Here is a 22,756-nt window from a genome sequence, read left to right on the forward strand (position 1 = left end):
TCAATTAGATACCTAAGTAGATAAAATCACACAATAATTTTACCACTTAATTAATATTAAGCCTAATTAAATATAAGTAATTTCCAGGTGTATTATCATTAACGTAACTATTATTACTTAAATTAATTTTAAAAATGTGAAAGATGCTTATTAGAAATGCAATTTTTATTTATTCTATAGTTTTATTACCCATTAAACAATTTATGTTGGTTTGTTAAATTTATATTTTACACATTAAAGGTTATTTGAATCATAAGTGATGAATGCGCATTTTCTTGAGGGATTTCGCCTAGACTTTTAACCCGGGTTCGATCTCATCTGAGGTAAAAAATAATATCTTTGTGGCCAGGGACATCACTACCGTATAGCGAGCCAGATTAGTCACGTGAGACCTCTTTCCGCGTGGAGACTGATGGCCAATGAAAAAAAAAATATTATTTGGGTGGAATATGTAAGGTTTGGGTGAATTTGATTTATAAGATATAAGATAGGTCGTAACCTAGAAATGGGCTTGGAGTGTGGCCCAAGAGATTTTACCGAAGTAGGGTTTAAGCAGCCAGCCACACGAGAGGGTGTGTTATTTAAACTGGCTAGGGTTTAGTTCATACTCTGGTAGAAGCACGATTTTCAATCAGAACTGTGAAGCGAAGCAAAAGCAAAAGCAAAAGCAAAAGCAATGGATTCGTTCTCGCATTCGCCGAGTGGATCACCGAGTAAAGTATCCGCGCAAGATCTCCAAAACCAGTTGAAAAGTCAACTTGCGATGGAGTATGCTCAACAATTTCTTGAGGTATCCTATCCACCTATTTCCCCTATTTTTCTTACCATTCACGAACATCATTCTTTGCTTACATGCATATTTACTGTACAAACGAAACCCTAGCTAGCAACTCATTAAACTACTCCTCTGTTGTCGCTAGAATGCTATTGCTTACAATTAGGTCGCAGTGAATGCATTATGAATGCGAGCGAGGGGCGTAAAAATTGGAAGGAGAAGACAGTGATGTGAAGGAGTGTGAAACTGAGTAAGTTGTTGGAGAGGAGAATGGTGTAATGATTGAGGGGAGGAAATTAAATGTGGATAAGATGGAGGAAGGGGAATCATAACAAATTATTGGGATGAATCAGAGTGGGCATTATGGTCTAGTATTTAAGTTTTGGTTTGTTGATTTATGTGTTTTTGATGTTTAGTGGTTGCAATAAGGTTTGAATAACCAACCCCTCACCGTTAGTGATGTTCGCTTGAAACGAAGATTTTTCCCCTCGAGTTCTATCAAAATAGGACTGTATTTGACAAAAAAATCTAGGGTTTTATCAGTTCAGTGTTGTTGTAAGTTCAAACTGATCAGTGTACTGACCTCCCTGATGAAAATAGTAATAGTTTGCCTTTTGCAACTGTTACTGTAGATTGTGGAAAAACACTTTTTTTTATTGGTTTGAGTCCAACTCATTCTTTACAGTTAATACATTTTGAGTTTTGAGTGCGGGTGAGGGGCACGTGAATTGTAAGGAAATGACAGTTATGGGGGGATTGTGAAACAGAGTATGTTGTTTTGGGGAGGATTATGGCGTGTAGCTGTACTTGTCTTTTTTTGTGTGTTCTGGTATCTAGTTCTGGTTTCTTTAATAATTTTCTTTTTTATGTAAAATGGTAGCAATGGGGGTTGAATGACTACACCCCATACCACTAGCCAAATCCGAGTGGCTTATAGTGTTTTCCCCTCAAGTTCTATCATATTTCACAGTACTAATACAAGTCCCTCTAATAGCAGGACCATATTGGACAGAAAAATTAGAGTTTGATCAATTTAGTTTGGTTCAAATCATCAGTTCAAGTCGGTAGTTTTTTTTTCCTCACCTCTAATAAAATAGAATACCAACCACTGATCAATGGAATAGTTCATGAGAGGATGATAGAATACCAACCACTGATCAGTTAGGTGATGTGACATACTGACCTCTGTGAGAGGATGATGAAATGGTAATAGTCTGTGTCTTGCTACTGTTATTTTTTACTGTGAAAAAACACTTGTTTTCCAATGTAAGATTAATGATGGATTTCTCATCATATGGGAAGAGATGCAGTTAATACACTTAGTTATTGATGTGTTTCTTGCACATGAATAATTAATTAGTGATGATAAGCTCTGGATAACTGATCCTTTTGAATATTGGTAAGTCTCAAGTTAAATTTGATTTCTCTTACCATTTAAAGGTTAACCCCAGCCTCTTGTAAATTCTTGCAAAATGTACTATCAGACAAGTGAAGCATAAGCTAGGGTAAGACTGTAAGAACCCTACATATTCTGCTCTGGTGGTGTTATACTGACATAAGTCAAGAACAACATAGGGGATTATTGTGTACTGATATTGCTCGCTGTTTTGTATGGCATAATTACACTTAATATTCCAATTGCCTTCCATTTTGCAGACAGTGAGAGGGAAGTGTTTCGAGAAGTGTATCACAAAACCTGGTTCAAGCCTCAGCGGGAGTGAAAGCAGTTGCATCTCAAGGTGTGTGGACCGATACATTGAGGCCACAGGCATAATTAGCAAAGCGTTATTTAGTGGTCAAAAATGAAAATGGGCAACCTCCATTTACATTGAATCTTAAAGATTGCTCTAGTTTCTGGAACCAATTTACTTTGGGGATACTCCTTCTATTCCCTCTATAACAGTCAATTTTTATGCTTCTATTTTATTATACACTTAGTGGATGCCCCGTGAAATTCACGGTTATTTTTAACTCTTTATCCTTAGTACTTGTATTTTTCTATTACACCTCTTTTAACTTTACGAACTTATGTCCTAATAATGATGGGAAAGTGTGATCATTCGCCTCTGATCCGTCATCTAAATTTATTTAGTTTTGGAAGTATTATTTTCATGCATTCATACCAGATATGAAAATGATGTAGTCACGAATGAAGGTTAAACCCTCGAGACAATCTTGGTATACGTATTTAGCAAAGTTTATATTCAATTGCACTTCATATTTATTATTGAATGCATTATTGATTGGTCCTCTAAGCCTAAAGAGAGAATTGTATTAACAAATAACAATAGTAGGTGGCTTCTATATATGGTAAACCACCTCATGGGTGGTCTTATATATACACTAGCAGAAATCACCTGTTGTAGTTGGTTACCAGAAACTTGAGAATAAAATTTTATGTACAAGGTATTCTAATCTGGAAAATAACTATTAAATCCTTATTCTAGATAGTGAATATGAAGTTTCAACTTGTCTTTGACGAACATTATAGAATCAAAACTAACAAATCACAAAATTAAATGGAAAAGAAAGGGAAAATGCCCAAATTTCAGAAATGGGCTGGTCATGGAACTTCTGTGGCACCTCAAAGGGAAATATGGTGACATGAGCGAAGCACTCACCCGAGGTGTGGCGATGAGGACAAGACATGCACAGTGGCTGCACGAGAACTAGTTGCCAAAACCACCAGAATTAGTTGCCCCACCCCTTCTATTCTTCGTCTTCTTCCCCAACAGTCCAACACTATACCCTAATTACCCTCATCCTGTATTGACCACAGTTAAACTCTGGCTTGTTTCAGACTGCGAAAAGGCTCCCCCTTCTGTTTCTTCCTCCCTCTTCTCAGCACACAATGAATTTAAAAATTAAAGTACTCCTATATAAATACCATGATACCTTCCAAGACATAATAGATTAATGCCTTTAAACAACAATAGAAGGCTCATGAAAACCATACCCAAATCCAACAAAGGTTACAACTGCAACAAATCAAAACCATTTGACGTGTTTGACCCCACCCTGAAACCTAAAATCTGCATCTACCAAAACACAAACCTCAGCAGCCTCACAAAAATCAGTTTATACCTAATTTGAGCCCAAAATTCATCGACAACATCACTATTGAGGACTCGAAGTAACAACCGAAGGTTTTCGACATTCCATGCTCTGAATGATCTTTGAGAAAGATCTACCAAGAATCCAAACTTCAACAACTTCTCAAAGGTTTTCTTCCGCTGAATTCTTGTGCCACCAAGTCATCATTGAAGCCTTCAAGGGATCAATGAAGAAAAAATCCTTAAGAAGTGCGACACTAGCGAACTGTCTTGCAAGAACTAGAATCCTAGCAGTTTGCTGGGGAAGATGAAGAAGGGGTAGCCAATGGATTGCTAGCCGATCAATGTTTTATTTTTTAAACTAAATTCCTTAAGTCTTTTATTTTAATTTTATTATTAAGTAAATAAAAGAGTAACATGACATCTAAGTGGCACATTGATCGTCATTACTGTTATTTGTAAGTACAGAAGGGCGCAAATTTCATAAATTAAAAATTATGGGATCAAAATCACTTGTTTACAAGATCAGACGAGAGCCAAATCACACAATCATAATAAATGAGAGATCAAAAGTGCAATTAAGCCTTAAATATTACTTAATTTGATAACTTATGATCAGAGGTACAACTAAATGCATAATCAGATGTGAAGTCATTAGACCCTAGATTTCAAGTTTAAGCATAATAAATCAAGAGCTGGACCAATATTTGACAAGATTAGTCGGATTTAACCCAATCTAATCACTTAAAGAGCTTTTTTCAGCTGGATTTACGAGGTTCAAACCAACCAATATGATTTAAGATCCAATGGACATCACCTGTAATCACATCTGTTGCGGCTGTTCCTGCTCCTCACCAAAGTTGTGGCTGATATCATTGATGTGGCAACTTTATGATGACATACCAAAGTGAAAACCATGTATACAAGATATCATTCAAGTAATATCAAATAATTAAAAGCTACTGTTCTCCTAACTGTTTTAGAAGACAACAGGGCACAATGAAATGTCCAGAGTGATCTTGTACACAACATAGAAAGCAAGGACTATCTTAGGGCACAGCAAAAAGAAAATTCAGAATGCAGCTTCCTTGATTTTGGGTTCAAGGACAGGAGGATCAACATCAATTCCCATATTTGCCGCAGTGCCTGCTATAATTCTCATCGCAGATTCGAGAGTAGAGCAATTCAAGTCTGGCAGCTTTTCAGTGGCAATTGTCCGCACTTGATCAATTGTGACCTTCCCTACTTTTTGCATCTTGGGGTCTTTTGAACCCTTCTCCACCCCTACACAACAAATCAATATAATTAGACAGCTCCAAAATGGGAACACAATTCACTGAAACAGAATAACCTAAGTACCACACGTATGATAAATCAATAACCTTGACATATTTGCATTTCGTTTATTTAGATTAAGTATGACAAAGTTAGACTATTCCTTCAAAAACTGAATCAGTTAAAGAAGTGAAACACAACTGAATTCAGTTAACAACCCAAGACATCATTTTTCTGCTATTGCAATCACCGATACCCCATCTATAAAGCCATGTTCAGTTCCATATGGGCAGATTTTAATTGCCATGCTGCAAGTTACCCATCCATTAAAAAGCAGAGTTTACGGTATAAGCATAGCTGGTTATCTAACCAAAAGACTTAGAAAAACACACAACGGAACTCTCACTTCTACTGCAGGAGAGATTTTCGTTTAACACGAGATACTATATGGGACAGTATTATACATTTCATTGAAATAAATGTAAAATATATAAAATTTAAATCAGATCTCAGCTGCTGAAATTATTACGCTTAGAACATACATTACTTTCCCCTAGCTTAGATCCAGCTTAAAATTATTGGAAACTGAAATGTACAATAAATGGAAACTAATTGCTTTTGATCCTTCAAATTTATCATGCACAGTTTCAAATATCCATATGGAGGTCCAGCAAATTTATCAACTCGGGCAATGCATTGCAATAAATGCGCAATATAGAAAGAAACTGAATTGGCTTGTGATGTTAGATCACATAACTTGTAGCAACTCTAAAGTTTCCAAAACGACAGCATTCTCAATATCAAACTGACTTGAATAACACACGGGCCAGATTTCAAGGTCCAGTGATCCTTAATCACATATGAGAACAGGAAATCAAAAGAAGAAAAAAAATAAGGAAACGTGTTAATGACCAGGGCATGAATATGTGACAAAGGGTTCAATTAGGATTTGGAGAATTCTCCAATCTCCAATACCCATTGAAATTAGAGGGTTTTGGTACTTCACCAGCATGACTCAATAAAATACTAACTAACTTATTAGTATGCCATGTTAATATCTTCTATTTTTGGTTTTTGATGGTGTAAACCTGCACGGGAAACTGTAACAGTCCCTCCTAGCAGATGACTCTCTCGGGGTTCGAATTAGTATCCTTACCCTTAAGCGATCTAGCTTCCCTACCACTAGTCTAACCCCTTGTTAATATCTCCTATTTGAATGAGCTTAATATATACATTCAATGTATACCGGAGCAATGCCCTTTCAGTTTCATGTACGAGTCACGGAAAGAAACAGTAGCTAGCACCACATGAACAAATCACCGGCATCGGCAATAACAAATTATAAAAACATAAAATCAAACAGCTTGCAGGCAAAGAAAGCTAGCGAGAAAAAGAGCATACCGGCGGCCTTAAGTAGAAGAACCGAAGCAGGCGGGGTCTTCAAGATGAAGGTGAAGCTTTTATCCTGCAAAAGAAACAAGAAAAAAAAAACATGTAAAAGTTAAAATTCTGATAATGGGGAAAAAAACAAAAGAAACAAAAAATGCAAACAACATACATCATAGACAGTGATTTCAACAGGAATGACATAACCAGGTTTATCAGCTGTTCTGGCATTGTAATCCTTACAGAAAGCCATAATGTTCACACCCTTAGAACCAAGAGCTGGTCCAACTGGAGGAGCAGGTGTAGCCTTTCCAGCTTCAAGTGCAAGCTTAATAATACCAACAACTGAAACACCAAAATGGGTACACGAATTGGAACAGAAAAATCAAAATTTCGAAACATGGGTCGAATTTGAAAATTGAAAATTGAAGGTTTATTTACCTTTCTTGGCTTTTCCACCGGGTTTCGGAGGAGCCATAGCGACGACATGGAAGCGCCTTCGAGATGGGGTGATAGGAGGAGAAAGAGTGGGGAGGGGCTTTTTGTTTTCAAGGAAATGGAGAGAAATGGGGTTTGGGTTTAAGGAGAATTTGATAGGTGTGGAAAACATGGAAGAAGAAGAAGAAGAACACAGTGATGGAGAAGTGAAGAGTGTTGACGCCATTGAATCTTTGGCCAGCTGAATTGAACTCCAGCTGTTGAGGTTGGTTCAGGAGTTCAAGTTTGGATAGGGAGTGTAGAGAACAGTGTTGTTGGGAGAAAGAAAATAATCGATAGGATTTTAACAATGTCCACTGTCTGCACCCCTATTATTAGTAAGTTAAATTAAATTGTATAAAAATAATTTATCCAATAGAAAGCATAAATAAACATCATTTTTTATACACTTCATTCTCACATCTCTCATTTTATCATATATTACATCTCATACTTTCTCTTTTCTAACAATTTCTCTCATCCTTCCACCTAGCGAAAGCAACATTTATTCCATAAATATATATTTCAAATTTTTGAATATTAAAAATCTTAAATCCAAAGCACATAGGCAAAACTCAAATTTGGAAGTTAACTTTCGGCCGAATTACAAAAATAACTGAAATCAGTACAAGTTGAATCGATTAGGCCATGAGCACCCAATGTTGATTAATAATTATTGTTTTGACTGGCCCAAATGAACACATGGTCTAATACCATTTAATCGGCCCAAACGAATACACAACTAGTAATCCAGTATAAGTTAGGTTGGTCGACCAAGATAATCAAGTACATAATTACAGTGAAGATAAAAAGAAGTATATCCAATTTTCTAACTAACTGCCTATGTACAAAGCTAAGTTGTTAGCATGATTAAACTAGCTTAACTAAGGTTAACCGTTATATCGTTCTAGGAAACAACTAACTATTTACAAGGTGGATCATACTTAGTGGCGGAGTTTGCAAGGGATTAGAGGAGCCCTCTACCCTCCTACACAACAACTAAGCTAGTTCATCCTCACACAAGGGTGCAAGAATACTAGACGAAGGAAGCATCCAAAGGCAATGAGGAGAACCATCACGAGAAGCTTGGTGAGCCAAGGAATTTGCAACATTATTTTTGTCTCTGGGGATAAGCTTTACGTCACACTACAATCCCACGGGAGAAACTCCCTAATTCTATAGATTGTGTTCTTCTCCCAGAATTTAGAGACGTCACCATTTTATTGCAGCACATCACCAACCGTAACACAATCTGAAGTACAAGAATCATTCCTGCGTCCAAGGTCCCAAGCATGACACAATCCCAACTAGATGGTCAATTACTATACAAGAAATGCAAACCCCACAGGCCCACACAAGGGCTTGACGAAGCACCAGAAATCCATCGATCAATCGTGTCTTTTAGGATAACGTCGTAGCCCATGCAATGTACCCCAAGATTCCAACTGCCATCGACTTGAACTTGCACTAGAGTAGGTTTCGCCGTTGTGCTTGCTATCGTGGTGGTACGTGTCGGCTGCTACTATCGCATGAGGGTGTTGCTCGACAAAAGTCTCTAATTCTTAACATCGACCTTGATCTGTCTCATCACATGATTCATAGGCAACATGCTGGAGCAAAAAAAACATACTCATTGCACCACCGCCACACCCACCAGTGCACCACCACATGAAGCAAGTTATGTCGCTGCGACAACATCCTATCAAACCAGACATTGAAGGTTTCACGGGTGGAGAGAATAGATAGCAAGGGACCAAAAGATCTCCAAAGATTCTAGGACTCAAGATATTCTTGGAACACATGGTTTATATCTTTTGTGATAGCACATTAGCACACCTTGGGCAAGTGTTCGTGCTACTCAAATTGTAATTGTAACAACTCGAATTTCAAGGCATTATTTTGTGTCCAAGAATGCACAAAATAAATATGTCAAATCAGTTATCTTCATAAAAATGCGAGAATTTTTTTCTTGAAGACATAAAGGATATTGTACGAATGCCAAACCATGCATAAATAAGTCAATTCGAATAAGTACATAATATCATAGGGACCCACTGTTTAAAAAGACATGTTCCCTACGGGCTCAAGAAAAGGTGGTACCAACTCCACACAAAAAGGAGAGCACACCACGCCAAAAGACTCCATAAGTGGCACACTTCCCATCATCCCACCCGGGAGAATCAACAATGAAGTACACTACCGTACTCTACCAAAGAAAAACTTGCAAAATATAGAATAAGAGAGGAAAACTCTACAACAGCTACTCACAAGTCTACTGCGACAGCTCCTCCTCAGGGGTCCTTTCCTCCGTGTCATTCGCAAGACCAGCTCTAGCGTCTGCTGCGACAACGGAGCCCTCCAAGGGATCCTCCGAGTCGAGGTCCACCATCGTCGTAGTCAGGTCCACGTGCTTTCGGCGAATCACCTCCTCCTTCACATAAACAAGATGAAGTGCTTAGTACTCAACAGTTAGGGGAGTGGGAATCGTCTCATTCACCTCAGAGGGTGAAGAAACAACCTCCTTGGAAACCAGAGAATAGCTCGAAGTGGTGGCGGAACTCGTCGCCGACTGAATCGCCTCCAAGTCAACCAATTCCATCAAAGAGGGAATGTGCCAACGTAGTGTCCTCCATTGAAGGGTACGTCGTGGTTGTCATATCTGGAATTCTCAATCTGTCAAACATAGGTCAGATGTTGGGACAGACGACAGAACTCCCAGGTGTCTCTCGATTCCTCATCAAGCAGTTGGAACTCAATCACCCCCGAGGGCCAGACCCAGCTCCACGAATCTCTCTCTCCTCTCATCATCGACTAGAAGAAACGAACTCACAAACAAGAAAGAGAGTGTAAGGGTCAACTTCATTTTCCACTGAGTCGACATAGGACGTGCACACTCACAAACAACATAAAACACAGGTATTTCACACAACTCAAGCATAACAAGCCAACGTCATAAATATCGATAGAGAGAACCTATTAGTCTTTATCATTAGCGTATGTCATGTGCTCAAACCTTCACTAATACTTGTGATGAAGGTGAGCTTCTAACCTCTCTTTCAAAATCATATAAGATATATGATCTATTTTTGTTAAAAGAAATATATATATATATATATATATATATAATAAATATGAAATGTTGAGAAACAACCCCTCTCAACATGGGTACAATACCTAGCCAGCAAAAAGCTTGACAAAAGTTTTATGTGGATCGACTCATAAAATAATAGTTGTGATAAGAGCATGCATAGTAACATCTATTATATAAATATGAAAGTATGATTTTTCTTCCCCTAACTTATACCATGTGCCCCCTCCAAGCCATCTAGTTTCCCTCCCAAACAAAAACAAAAATTATTCGACAAGTTTTTGGACAGCGGAATCGAAATAAATTAATTGTTCCTTCTGTAGACTTTCATTCAAATAAATATAGGAATAATACTATATATTCATACAAAATAATGAACAATCAATGAAGCTTATATTATACCCCAATTTATTTTGGTAGATGAATAAAAATATAATAGTTATTCCTCCCATATACCTTTCTTTTAAAAGGAAGCTGAAATTTTATTTAAAAAATCACTATATAAGAATATCCCTTTCATGAGTTAGGGAAATGTAAACTCGAATCCAGTCAAAGCAGACAAGCATGACTCCCCTTCTTTGGTGTTCAACTTAAGAGATGTGTCTCGTTAAAACCTTACTAGGAAAACCCCAATGAAAAAACCCTAGTGAAGGAAAAAGTGTACACACCCTCAAGTATACAACCCTAAAGCAATAACATCAAAATCCAAATATGACTAACCCACCCAAGAACAACAAATACAAACTTGAGACCACACACCCAATATAACATGTTCCCTATGCTTAACATCCACCTCAAGCAATCAATTTGAGCTATCTCGTAATTTCTCCTCTGTTGTTCAAACATCACAAACTTAGTACACAATAATCCTTTAGACCTCCATCCAACCAAGACAAAAGCCAATAGAACTCCACACATATAATAAAAACGAAGTCGATAGTACTGGTAACCATCTAGTAGATAAACAAAAAAAAACCATAGCCATGAAAATAAACATAAGGACTCTAGTTCCCAAAACCGAGAATGCAGCAGCATGAACACGCAAATGATAAGGATCCTTGCAGGTAGAACATTGAGCAAATGCAAACCTTCCACTTGAAATGCCACATTCACATCTGCAGCACACTGTCCCTCCACAAGGAAATCAAACCCCTAGCAGAACCAATTGATGGCACACACTCAAATTTCATGTTCATTGAGTTTGCCCAACTTTCGACCGTCTTCACCCTTGTACCATCCAGCTTGGATTCTTGCACCAAAAACACACCAAGCCTCTGCTGAGAAACAGTTTTCTGGATCACCTACCGCTTGGTTGATCTCCCTAACCCTCTTACATTCCAGCAAACCCAGAGAGCACCCATGACAATCCACTACCAACTACAGCAAATTCGGATGATTTTTGTTGATCTTCCTCTTAAGACCACTGCAGTCTCTTTTGTGCCCTTGAACACCAGACCCAACTCCTGCCCCACTATCCACGTTTTCCTTGCTCGTATGTTCAAATCAACGACCTCATCGTCATCATCAGACCAAGAAAGAGTTGTCGTGACAGGCACTGGCTTTGGTTTTTTCGTGCTTCCTTTCGTCGTCCCTCGCTTTGTTTTTACGTTCCCTGTAGTCACTGATTTTGTTTTGATACTCTTCTTTTGTCTTCTTCCCCTTTTCTTTATCCCGTGTTCTGCTTCTTAAACACCCACTTTCAGACCTGGCTCCCCCACTAAACCTGACCCGATCTCGTTAACCTAAGTTGTTTCCAAATTTAAAATTAATTGTTGCCCACCACGTGTGTGTTCCTTATCCTGAAGATCAATGATAATTTCTGGTTGTGGTTCTTTAAATTTTGACCTAGACGATGCTTTAATTGGAAGCAAGGAAACATGTTGGCTTTTAAATGAGTTTTTTAGAATCGACCCTATTTTTGACACACATTCAGTACCTGAAATTATATGTGAACTTCCCATGGGCCCCTTTTGACCCAATTCATCCATCGTTTCCACATTGAGCTCCTTAATCACACGTGATGCCCCTTTTGTCCCCACACATTTGCTAACTAAATTTAAATTGTGCCAAACTTTATTGATACTTAAAGTCCCATAATCTTGACCACCGTTATTTCCTACTCAAATATTTGACCAGATATTGCTCCACACAGGCCTCCTAGCTGACAGCTCCTTTTGCTCCTTAAATTTCTCCCTTTCCTCCTCTGTTATCAATAGATTTTTAAAACAGCTTGACTCCAACAACTCATCCAAAACTGTAACCGGCCTCCCTCAAATCTCGAAGCGTTACTGCCATTGGCCCACTATCCCCCATCGACGCCAAATATCCGTCATCGTCCTCCACCTCATTGGCACCCACCACTTTCTCCCCTCGAGAGCCCTTCTCATCACCATCTCCAAGGTCCAGCTTCACATTACTCGAGATCATTGATTCTTTCCTTTCTTTCAATTGGTGCTGCAAACCTGTCCAATCTTGATACACTGATATCTCTTTTTTCACCAAGATTTGATGTATTGTCCCTTCTATATTCACATTCATTACTTGCTGCTCAATCAACAGAGTCATTATGTTCACTAACAAACGTGCAAAATCAAACCTCTCCTTCTTCGAAGTAATGTTGTCAACACATATGAATTTTCCAATTGTATTACCAATGGCCAAAAAAATAGTGTATTGCAGACCCCCAACAGGACCTTCCATACCCTAACCCACACTAAATGTGATGTTCCAGACATAAACGACATGGATGGCTTGAATCATTCGAAAAATTCCTCCAAAGCGCTACGTGCCTCTATCAGAGTAAACTCCATTTCTTCCTTTCTCTCAAACTCAAGAAGAACATCGCCATCACCCATCAACTTCAACTTGAAATTGTCCAGACCCATCATACAAAGCTCCTCGCGTACCACCTTCAGCGATTGAACATTATAAAGCGTAGCACAAGCACATCGTTGGAGCCAAAATTTATCCTTCTCCTCCATCATATAGACTTCATCCGCATTAGCATCTCCCGCGTTCACCACCCCCTCTAAGGACTGTTCTTGAGCCAACATCTTTTTTGGTCTCCAAACTTTACCTTTCACCACAAAAATCAAACATGCATGTTGCTGGTGTACTACAGTTGAGTAGATCTCTGGTTCCTCTGAAACCTGGCCTTCTTTACGTCCAAATATGCCCTATCCAGCTTCAATCCATTGAACAACTGAATCTCCCTCCATGTAGCTTGATCACTATCGTACCGGACAAAAGCGAATTTGAATAGTTTTCCATCCTTCCTTCGAAACTGTACAAAAACATCCAACAACTTCCTAGCTTTGGAGAAAATGGCACAAACCTTTGCCTTCGAGATCCTATCTCCCAAGCCATCAATGAAAACTGAAAAAACATCCTCGACAAGCCTTCTCACTCGCTTCAACTACCTTGTGACTATGCCAACCATTCCCTTCATTCCTCCTTCTCGCCGAGTAACCTTATCCCCAGAAAAACCCCATCTACCATTACTCGTTCGGTCTGAAAAACCAAAGCGACTTTCCGCCAACCTCCCCCTCCACCATGATGAATCCCTTGCAGAGCTATGAGCTTCTCTCTCCGCTCATCTTTTACATTACATGTTTTTTTCCGTATTATTTGAAATTTTATTCAAATAAGGAAATAGGTATAATATTTCATACATAATAGGTGTAGTCAAAGAAGCATAAGTCAAGCTATTAATAAACCTACAAATTAATATGGCATTTGTCGATTTTCACAAGATTTTGTTTAACTTAAGTATAAAATGTAAATATAGTATATATATAAATTTATATTTAATGTATTTTCTATATTTTCAAAAAAATATTAAATGTAAATTAATAAATTTACTATATTTTAATTTTTTTACAAAGAACCATAAAGTAAATAATAAAAGTATTAGAAATAGGATAAATCAAGCGTTATTCAATCAATATAGGTTATAATATCATACAAAATTGGTATAGTCAAAGAAGCACAAGTCAAGCTATTTATAGACCTATAAATTAATTCAATATTTTTCGATTTTCACTCAATTTTGTTTAAATATTTCCTAATTTAAGTATTAAATGTAAATATAGTATAAATATATTAATTTATATTTAATACTTTCAAAAATTAATAAATTTAACATATTTTTGAAAATATACAAAGAACCATAAAGTAAATAATAAAAGTATTGAAAACATGATAAATCAAGCGTTATTCAATCAAAATAGGTTTTAATTTCAAATTCAAATTAAAAAAAGGTTTTAATTTCATGTAAAATAGGTATAGTCAAAGAAGCATAAGTCAAGCTAGTAATAGAGCTATAATTTTTTTTTTTTGAATAAGTAATAGAGCTATAAATTGATACTGTATATGTCGATTTTCACTAAATTTCATTTAAATATTACCTAATTTAAGTATTAAATATAAATATAGTGTATATAATAATTTATATTTAATACTTTCAAAAAAATATTAAATGTTAATTAAGAAATTTACTATATTTAAAAAATATACAAAGAACCAAAAAGTAAATAATAAAAGTATTAAAAAAATGACAAATCAAGCGTAATTAACATATTACAAACTTTTAATTCTATAGTATTAAAATTATGTTATTATTAGTACGCACGTAAGTATATATGTAAATTACCTATCTATCTATATACTTTAGAAAAGAGGAAGGATGTGAGCCCCACCTCTATGACTTGGCACTCCAAGAATTACTCTCCACCACCCCCCCTCTTTACAGGACAAGTGTCACATTCTGATTGTTTTGGACCAAAATAGTAGAAGCTCAATCAAATTTCAATTTTTCTATGGAGGTCCATTAATCAAAGAATGATGATTTTGTTTTTATGGTTTTATGACTACTAATTAATTGCATTCAAAATAATTCCAGCTCTGTGTAAGCATGGAAAATTCGAATTACTTGACTTCTGTTGCAACCAATAAAAACTGAATAATTTTCCTAATATGTTTTAAATGAAATTGAATGCAAATTGTGTAAATGCATTGACCAAATCATTATTAAAATATAATTAAGTGGTGTAAAATTGTTATATAGTATTTGAATTGAAGGCATATTGTGTAAATCAGTAAATGCATTGACCAAAATAACGATTTGTTGTTCATATTTAAATCATTCCTTTTTTAAAATATCGGACAATTCAGCGGTTATGGGTTTTGGGAAAAAATGGTGGAATTAATTCAGGTTGCATGGAATGTTCAAATTCTTTCAAATATACATTTAAGGCTATTAAAATGTTCGAATAATATCATGTTGTTCGAATTCATGTTGTTCTTCAAGTAAAATTAGAATTGGTTTCCTTTAAAAAAAAATAGAATTGGTTATATATTAATATCCTTGACCACAATATTTGTTTACTTTTGAAATGAGTAAGCAAATATTGATAAGGATATAAAGCATAATTATTTTAAATTTGAATTAAAATTAAAATAGGATTGGAAAGAAAACAAAAGATAATAAAAAGAAGATGAATAGTAAAAAATTAAATAACTTTTAATTTTTTTATAATTAATTTTAATCATTGTCCCATAATAAGACTATTATCATTATCATACTAATACATATCCCTAATCCAAGAATATAAAGGGCGCGCTGACAACTGTAAAAATATATATATTTTTAATAGTGGAGACAGGGGAGCCCATGGGCCGGGGAGAAAGACACCAAGAGATCTCGAACACCACATCATAACACAAAACCTTAAGGCATTAGGTTTATGGGTCACATCTCTTATAAAGTCTTCTCCTCACTCATACTTAACCAATGTGGGACTCCAACTCCGCACTTGAATTCTCAACAAAAATATATTCATTTTAATAGCATTAAATGTATATTTGAAAGAATTCGAACATTCCATGCAACCTGAATTAATTCCACCATTTTTTCCCAAAACCCATAACCGCTGAATTGTCCGATATTTTAAATAAGGAATGATTTAAATATGAACAACAAATCGTTATTTTGGTCAATGCATTTACTGATTTATACAATATGCCTTCAATTCAAATACTATATAACAATTTTACACCACTTAATTATATTTTAATAATGATTTGGTCAATGCATTTACACAATTTGCATTCAATTTCATTTAAAACATATTAGGAAAATTATTCAGTTTTTATTGGTTGCAACAAAAGTCAAGTAATTCGAATTTTCCATGCTTACACAGAGCTGGAATTATTTTGAATGCAATTAATTAGGAGTCATAAAACCATAAAAACAAAATCATAATTCTTTGATTAATGGACCTCCATAGAAAAATTGAAATTGGATTGGGCTTCTACTATTTTGGTCCAAAACAATCAGAAGGTGACACTTGTCCTGTAAAGAGGGGGTGGTGGAGAGTAATTCATGGAGTGTCAAGTCATAGAGGTGGGGCTCACATCCTTCCTCTTTTCTAAAGTATATAGATGATATTATTCGTTCCACCATGAATTAAATTGAATTAAAGGACCATGCTATTATTCGTGACAGAAAAGTCAAGAATGAATATGAAGCTTTGATTACACATGGCCATGCTATTATTCGTTACAAACAAGTCAAGAATGAATATGAAGCTTTGATTCCGCATAATTCAAATCAAGGGGCGATAGTTTTTTTTTCCTTTTTTTAAGATGAATATACCAGTAACTCTAATTCTCAAATTCCTATATAAATCACTTCTTGGTATTCTTCAACTTCATCATTTATTCCCACCAACTATTAGCTTTGAAATATACTTTGTTCTAATGGCAATCGACGATCTCGCCACCATTGATGCCTCTAAAGAAAACTGGTTTATGTCCTTTTTTGCTTAAACTATAAATCCCTTATGTTCTCCTTTCATTGAATTTCAGGGTTGTAAGATTCATGCTTCCGTTAGGAAGACTCTGATATACCGATTCCAATCTTTGCTAAGTGAGGGTCATGTATATCAGATTTCGTTCTTTGGCGTTGGTGAAAGCGGTCGTGATTTCCGACCAACCTCGCATCCATTCAAGATCAACTTTGATATTCATACATCTGTGCGCTTGGTTCCCAACGAGGCCATCAACTTAAGCCCGTACAATTTTGTGCCAATATCTAATATAATGTTCAAGGATCTTGATACGTCTTTTCTTATAGGTATATATTTTTTTTGGGCCTTTTGATTTTTAAATTACTGTTCTGGGATTTGAATTAATGTTGCTATGATTTTGCAGATGTGATTGGAATTCTCACTGGTGCAAGTGCTGAACAAGAATTCGAAAAAGATGATGGGAAGCAGAAAATAATTACTATTGAACTTGACCAAGATGGGTAAACTCAATGTTCAAAGCTTATTCAAATTTTATACATCCGTTTTAATAGGGCTCGGGTTGAATGCGCGTTTTTTGGAATGTATGTTGATGAGGTCGTTGGTTATCTTGGATCTGTTGATGCAACCAATGTTGTTGTTGCTGTGAGTTGTGTCAAAATAAAGCCCTTTAAAGGTATTATAAAGTTTCATCTGGTGTCAAATAACTAAAGTGCAGTGAAAAAATTATAGCATACATTCATAATTTTTATTTTAAAGGTAACACAAGTCTCCAAAATGTTTATGGAGCTATGGAATGAAAAGCAAGCCTAATTATTTGGGATGAGACACCTATGTTAAACAAACATTGCTTTGAAGCTTTAGAGAGATCTCTTAATGATATTATGAAGACTCAGTCTACCCATAGTTATGACATTCCATTCGGAGGTAAAGTTGTGGTACTAGGAGGCGACTTTAGACAAATACTTTCAGTTATTTCCAAAGGAAGTCGTTCTGAAATTGTCGGTTCAGCTATCAATTCTTCATATTTGTGGAAGCATTGCAAGGTAATGAAGCTGACTATTAATATGAGATTGCAAAATGCTACATCGACTTCTTCAGCAGCAGAAATAAAAGAGTTTGCAGATTGGTTGCTTCAAGTGGGAGATGGTACAGTTAAAACGATTGATGAGGAAGAAACACTTATTGAGCTTCCTCCAGATCTTCTTATTGAACAGTGTAAGGAACCGTTGCTTGAATTAGTTAATTTTGCATATCCAAAACTTGCACATAATTTGCCAAAAAAATTCATTCTTTCAAGAAAGAGCGATCCTTGCACCAACACTTGAATGTGTAGAGGAAATCAACAACTTTCTGTTAGCAATGATTCCTGGTGATGAAACGGAATATTTGAGTTGTGATACTCCGTGCAAGTCAGACGAAGATTCGGGTGTTAATGCAGAATGGTTTACATCTGAATTCTTAAATGATTTCAAATACTCTGGAATTCCAAACCATGCAATTAAACTGAAAGCTGGTGTCTCTATCATGCTCATTCAAAACATAGACCAAGCTACAAGGTTGTGTAATGGAACTCAAATGATAGTCAATGCTTTGACTAAATATATAATTGAAACTGTTTTAAATGGAAACAATATGGGTGAAACAACATTTATTCCAAGGATGAGCTTAACTCAATCTAATTCTGACATTCCATTCAAATTCCAGCGCAGACAATTCCCTGTTTCTTTATGTTTTGCAATGACTATAAATAAAAGTCAGGGGCAATCTTTATCTCATGTTGGACTGTATTTGCTAAGGCCTGTCTTTACTCACGGGCAGCTATATGTTGCACTTTCTAGAGTTAAATCTAGAAAAAGGTTGAAGATGCTCATCATAGATGACGAAGGAGTTGTATCTAACACTACACGCAACGTAGGGTATCAATAAGTCTTCGATAATATTTGACATGTAAGTGTTTATTTATCTTACAATTAATTTCAATTTAAATGGTAGAAATAGAAAAACTGATATGGGTATTCTCTTTATTGTTTTACAGCATAAAAAGATATCAAGCAAGTTATTGATCATCTAATTTGAAGGTGTAATGACGTTTCTATAAGGTTAGTTTACACTTTCAAATTATACACAGTTTATATTTGTATTAGTTACTGATTATTACACTAATATTTTTTTCTTCCTTTCTAGGTTCTATAGCACAAATATGCTTGATTGACAACAAGCTCGGTTATGAAGTCTTTATCATTAATCATGGACTACAATTTCGAATAAGGGTTCATGTTGATGTCATTGTTATGTTTATCTTATTTCAATTTCCAGTAATGCATTGCTTAAAAATGTGGTTTTTATTACTATTTAAGTGTTGACACTGTGAGGTATCTACAACCTCATTGAATAAATATATTTACTATGGTCAATTCATCTACATGTTTGTAACATATGTTCTGTTCCATATCTTTTATACTTACTGAAAAGAGTCTAAACTAAGTTAAAAACACATTACTACTGATTTATCTTTACAATAAATTTAATCGTCGTGCAACGCACGGGTAAAGAACACTAGTCTATCATGAATTCATGATTTGTGGCCTATACTTTCTCCAATATCTAAACACTTTTTATGCCTAGTAAAAACATAAAAAATAGGAATTTAAAATTTAAATTGATTACGTTAATATAGATGAAATTGGATCAAACAAGAGCATAGGGACCTGTTTAGTGGCTGTCCAAGAAAACCTCACATTCATTTTGATTTCCTCATAGTGTTTGATAGTAACCTCCACATTGGGATTCTTCTCGCTCGTTGTTGTAGGTTCTTTTATCCACACTCTTTACAAGATGGGGATGGGTGGATTGATGCTGGAATATTGCACATGTGTTAGGCATGTAATTTTTTTTTATTCACGAAAAAAAAGATTATTTACTTAACATTTTAAATTTTAGCAAAGGAAAAATAGGGTGGCATAAAGTATAGTAAAAATTGTTTTACTAAAAATCAAACCTAGAACTAAGCTCTCCAGGAAGGAAAGTGGGATAAAGCGTTAGAGGGGACAAACACTACTAAAAATATTATTATTTCCAACAAATTATTCTTGCAAGTGTTTTATGCTGAATTTTCTTATAAAGTTTCCCACATATTTATGTTTTTCATAAGAATTTAAAATCCGAAGGAAATATTACAAGGAACGTTAAATTATGTTGGGAACTTATCCAAGAAACAAATTTGAAAAATAATTATCTATAGGAAATTTTACAAAATTAGTTTCATGAAAATGTCAATACAAATTAAAATAGATAAGAAATATATCATTGGATTTATGTGTAGAATAATTTATTCACAAAGGTATATCCAATGGTCAGTGAAAAATCTAAAGAAATTGACTTTCATGCATATTTTTAGTTAAAATTTGTATAATATCCGTAGAAATATAGCATAAATTTTATGAATGAAAGGAGTGTGCAGATTTCGCATTTGTATTACACTTGAAAATATATTTTTTTATTATGTATTTGAAAGGAGATTAATAAGAAAAAAATATTATTTACACATAAAAGAACAATTTTTTCATTATGTATATTAAAAAATATAGAATACAAATCAATTTCACATGATTGAATATATTTTAAATATCAATTTTTTTTCACTCTAGTCTTTAAGAGTCTGGGGGTTTTCCATGTAAGGAGTTTTCAGCATGTGCAGATTTTCATATATATGCTCTCTTTATTAGTAAATTATCATTTTGTTGTTAAAAAAAATATCATTTTTTTGTTTTTTCCAATCAATCACCATTTTTTTTTTGAAACTAATCACCATTTTTAAATATATTGACTAACAATATATTTCGTGCAATCACTGTGCTAGATACAACTTGAATCTAATGAGGGAGAAATAGGAGAAAGAGAGTGAAGGAGGAGGAGAGAGGGAGCATATTTTAAAGGGGTTGTCTAAATGACCCTAGTTAAAAATTGGGTTAAATCACCCTTGATGAGTGTTCCAATAATATTGTAACATGTGTCTTAATAAATTCCAACTCATTTCATTATTGTTTTTATTTTTTATTTTCATAATATCCATGTTATTAAAATGTTAAATATGTTTTTGGTCCAAAATCAATTTTTCTTACAATGAACGACTTAAACTAAATTTCTTAATAAAAATTTATTAATCTTGATCATCTTCATCTTCATCATAGTGTTTTTTTATCTGCATCAAACCCCATCACCCAAAACCAAAATAAATTTTCACATTATGCATCTTCTTCTTGCTCTTTCTCAATCTCACTCCATTTTCCACTCTCATTTACCTCCACTCAATCTCATCTTCTTCTTCCAACCACTCAAAAAAAAAAAATCCAGCAATAGCTTCCTTTCACCACCAAAACAGAAAACAAAACCCAGAAAAAAAACCCCAATAGTGCAAACTTAATTAGTTCTGCAAAACATGTAATTGAGGATCAAATTTTAATCATGCGATAGCCTCACAAAAACCACGTTGCAGCAGGAGTAGGAACTTCTGCCCATTGATACAAATACATTATTTCCATATAGTGCAAACTTCTATTGCCTTCTCAATTTTGGAAAGTATCATCTATTTTAAGGACATATCCAATGAAATCCCTAAAAATTAGGTCAGAATTTGTACAAACTTGAGGGAGATCTCTGAATCTTGGGGAAAAGCTGGATATTTATATATTCAAATAGTTGGGTGCGTGAAACCTGGAAGCACCTTTAGGAATAAATCATATGTTGATTCAGTAATCTATTTTCTGGGTTGGATTTTTTTCTGGGTTTTATTTTCAGTTTTGGTGGTGAAAAGGAAGCCATTACTGGTATTTTTAGTGGTAGGAGAGAAAAAAAAAGATGAGATTGAGGGGAGGTAAATGGGAGTGGAGTGGAGTGAGATTGAAAAAGAGAAAGAAGAAGAAAAAAAAATGATTGGGTTTTGGGTGATGGGGTATGATGAAGATGAAGAACACTATGATGAAGATGAAGATCAAGAACATCATAGACGAAGGTAATTAAAGATTAATAACTTTAATTTTTTATTAAGAATTATAAACAAGAATTTGATTTCGGTCCCCTCATTAAAACACATGGCAATGTCACATAAGCACGGTGGTGACAAATGACAAGTTGATCAAAGTAATCATTCAAACGAAGAACAAAACCAGTTAGTTCTCTAATCACGAAAATGATTTTAGGAAGTTACGCCGGTGAGGCCGGGACGAAAAATCAAATTTCCCTAAAAATTTAGGGGCTAAAAAAATATTTAACCTTTTAATAAAATGAATATCATGAAAATAAAAAATAAAATTTGAGTTGGGATTTATAAAAACACATGTTACAATATTATTGGAACACCTCATCAAGGGTGATTTAACCCAATCTTTATCAAGGGTCAATAATAAATTCGCAAAAAGTTACCTGAACAATATTTTGTTTTAACCTATTTAATTTACGTAACCTATTTGTTTACAATTAACAATTCATTTTTGTTGTTGTTATAGGAGGCAAATTAACAGAAGAACCGAAAGATTCAAATAAATTCCAAAAAATTGTGGAGGAGTCATTATCGATCCAATAAATTAAGGGGATGGGTCATTAGCTATCAATTTCATTTTAATTTCATTTTAAAGTTGGGTGGAATTTATTGTGGATAGATTAGATGAATTTTGAGTTAAAAGATCCATTTGACACCCCTACTTTTAATGTATCTAAGACTAGTCCATTAATTTTTTTCGCCTCTTGAAATACCAATCTTTCACTCCCATTATGAATTAACATTCTTATTTTTAACCATATAATGAACTATAGAAATGTATAACTGAATAAAACATTGTAAGATTATTTGATAGTAAATTAGAACATGAAAGTAAAAATGTATTATTAATTTGCC

The 22,756-nt window shown here is 34.9% G+C and overlaps 3 protein-coding genes across 3 annotated transcripts; 2 read left to right on the forward strand and 1 right to left on the reverse strand.

Moving 5' to 3' along the window:
- The first annotated feature begins 579 nt into the window (after positions 1 to 579).
- LOC130726342 (mitochondrial import inner membrane translocase subunit Tim13) lies at positions 580 to 2,845 on the forward strand. The gene is made up of 2 exons (XM_057577597.1): positions 580 to 790; positions 2,432 to 2,845. The coding sequence occupies exons 1-2, from the start codon at positions 677 to 679 to the stop codon at positions 2,579 to 2,581; spliced, it is 264 nt and encodes an 87-aa protein (XP_057433580.1). The 5' UTR covers positions 580 to 676; the 3' UTR covers positions 2,582 to 2,845.
- A 1,862-nt stretch (positions 2,846 to 4,707) lies between these two features.
- On the reverse strand, positions 4,708 to 7,274 carry LOC130726008 (50S ribosomal protein L11, chloroplastic). The gene is made up of 4 exons (XM_057577211.1): positions 6,931 to 7,274; positions 6,662 to 6,834; positions 6,505 to 6,568; positions 4,708 to 5,112 (listed from the first exon to the last, which is right to left on the reverse strand). The coding sequence occupies exons 1-4, from the start codon at positions 7,151 to 7,153 to the stop codon at positions 4,901 to 4,903; spliced, it is 672 nt and encodes a 223-aa protein (XP_057433194.1). The 5' UTR covers positions 7,154 to 7,274; the 3' UTR covers positions 4,708 to 4,900.
- Positions 7,275 to 16,436: 9,162 nt separating this feature from the next.
- Positions 16,437 to 17,571, forward strand: LOC130724780 (uncharacterized). Its single transcript, XM_057576062.1, has 4 exons — positions 16,437 to 16,457; positions 16,922 to 17,189; positions 17,267 to 17,363; positions 17,415 to 17,571. Exons 1-4 carry the CDS (start codon positions 16,437 to 16,439, stop codon positions 17,569 to 17,571), a joined length of 543 nt encoding a protein of 180 aa, XP_057432045.1.
- The last annotated feature ends 5,185 nt before the right edge of the window (positions 17,572 to 22,756 follow it).

Source organism: Lotus japonicus, chromosome 6 (assembly GCF_012489685.1).
Source record: "Lotus japonicus ecotype B-129 chromosome 6, LjGifu_v1.2".
In the NCBI taxonomy this organism is placed as follows: Eukaryota; Viridiplantae; Streptophyta; class Magnoliopsida; order Fabales; family Fabaceae; genus Lotus; species Lotus japonicus.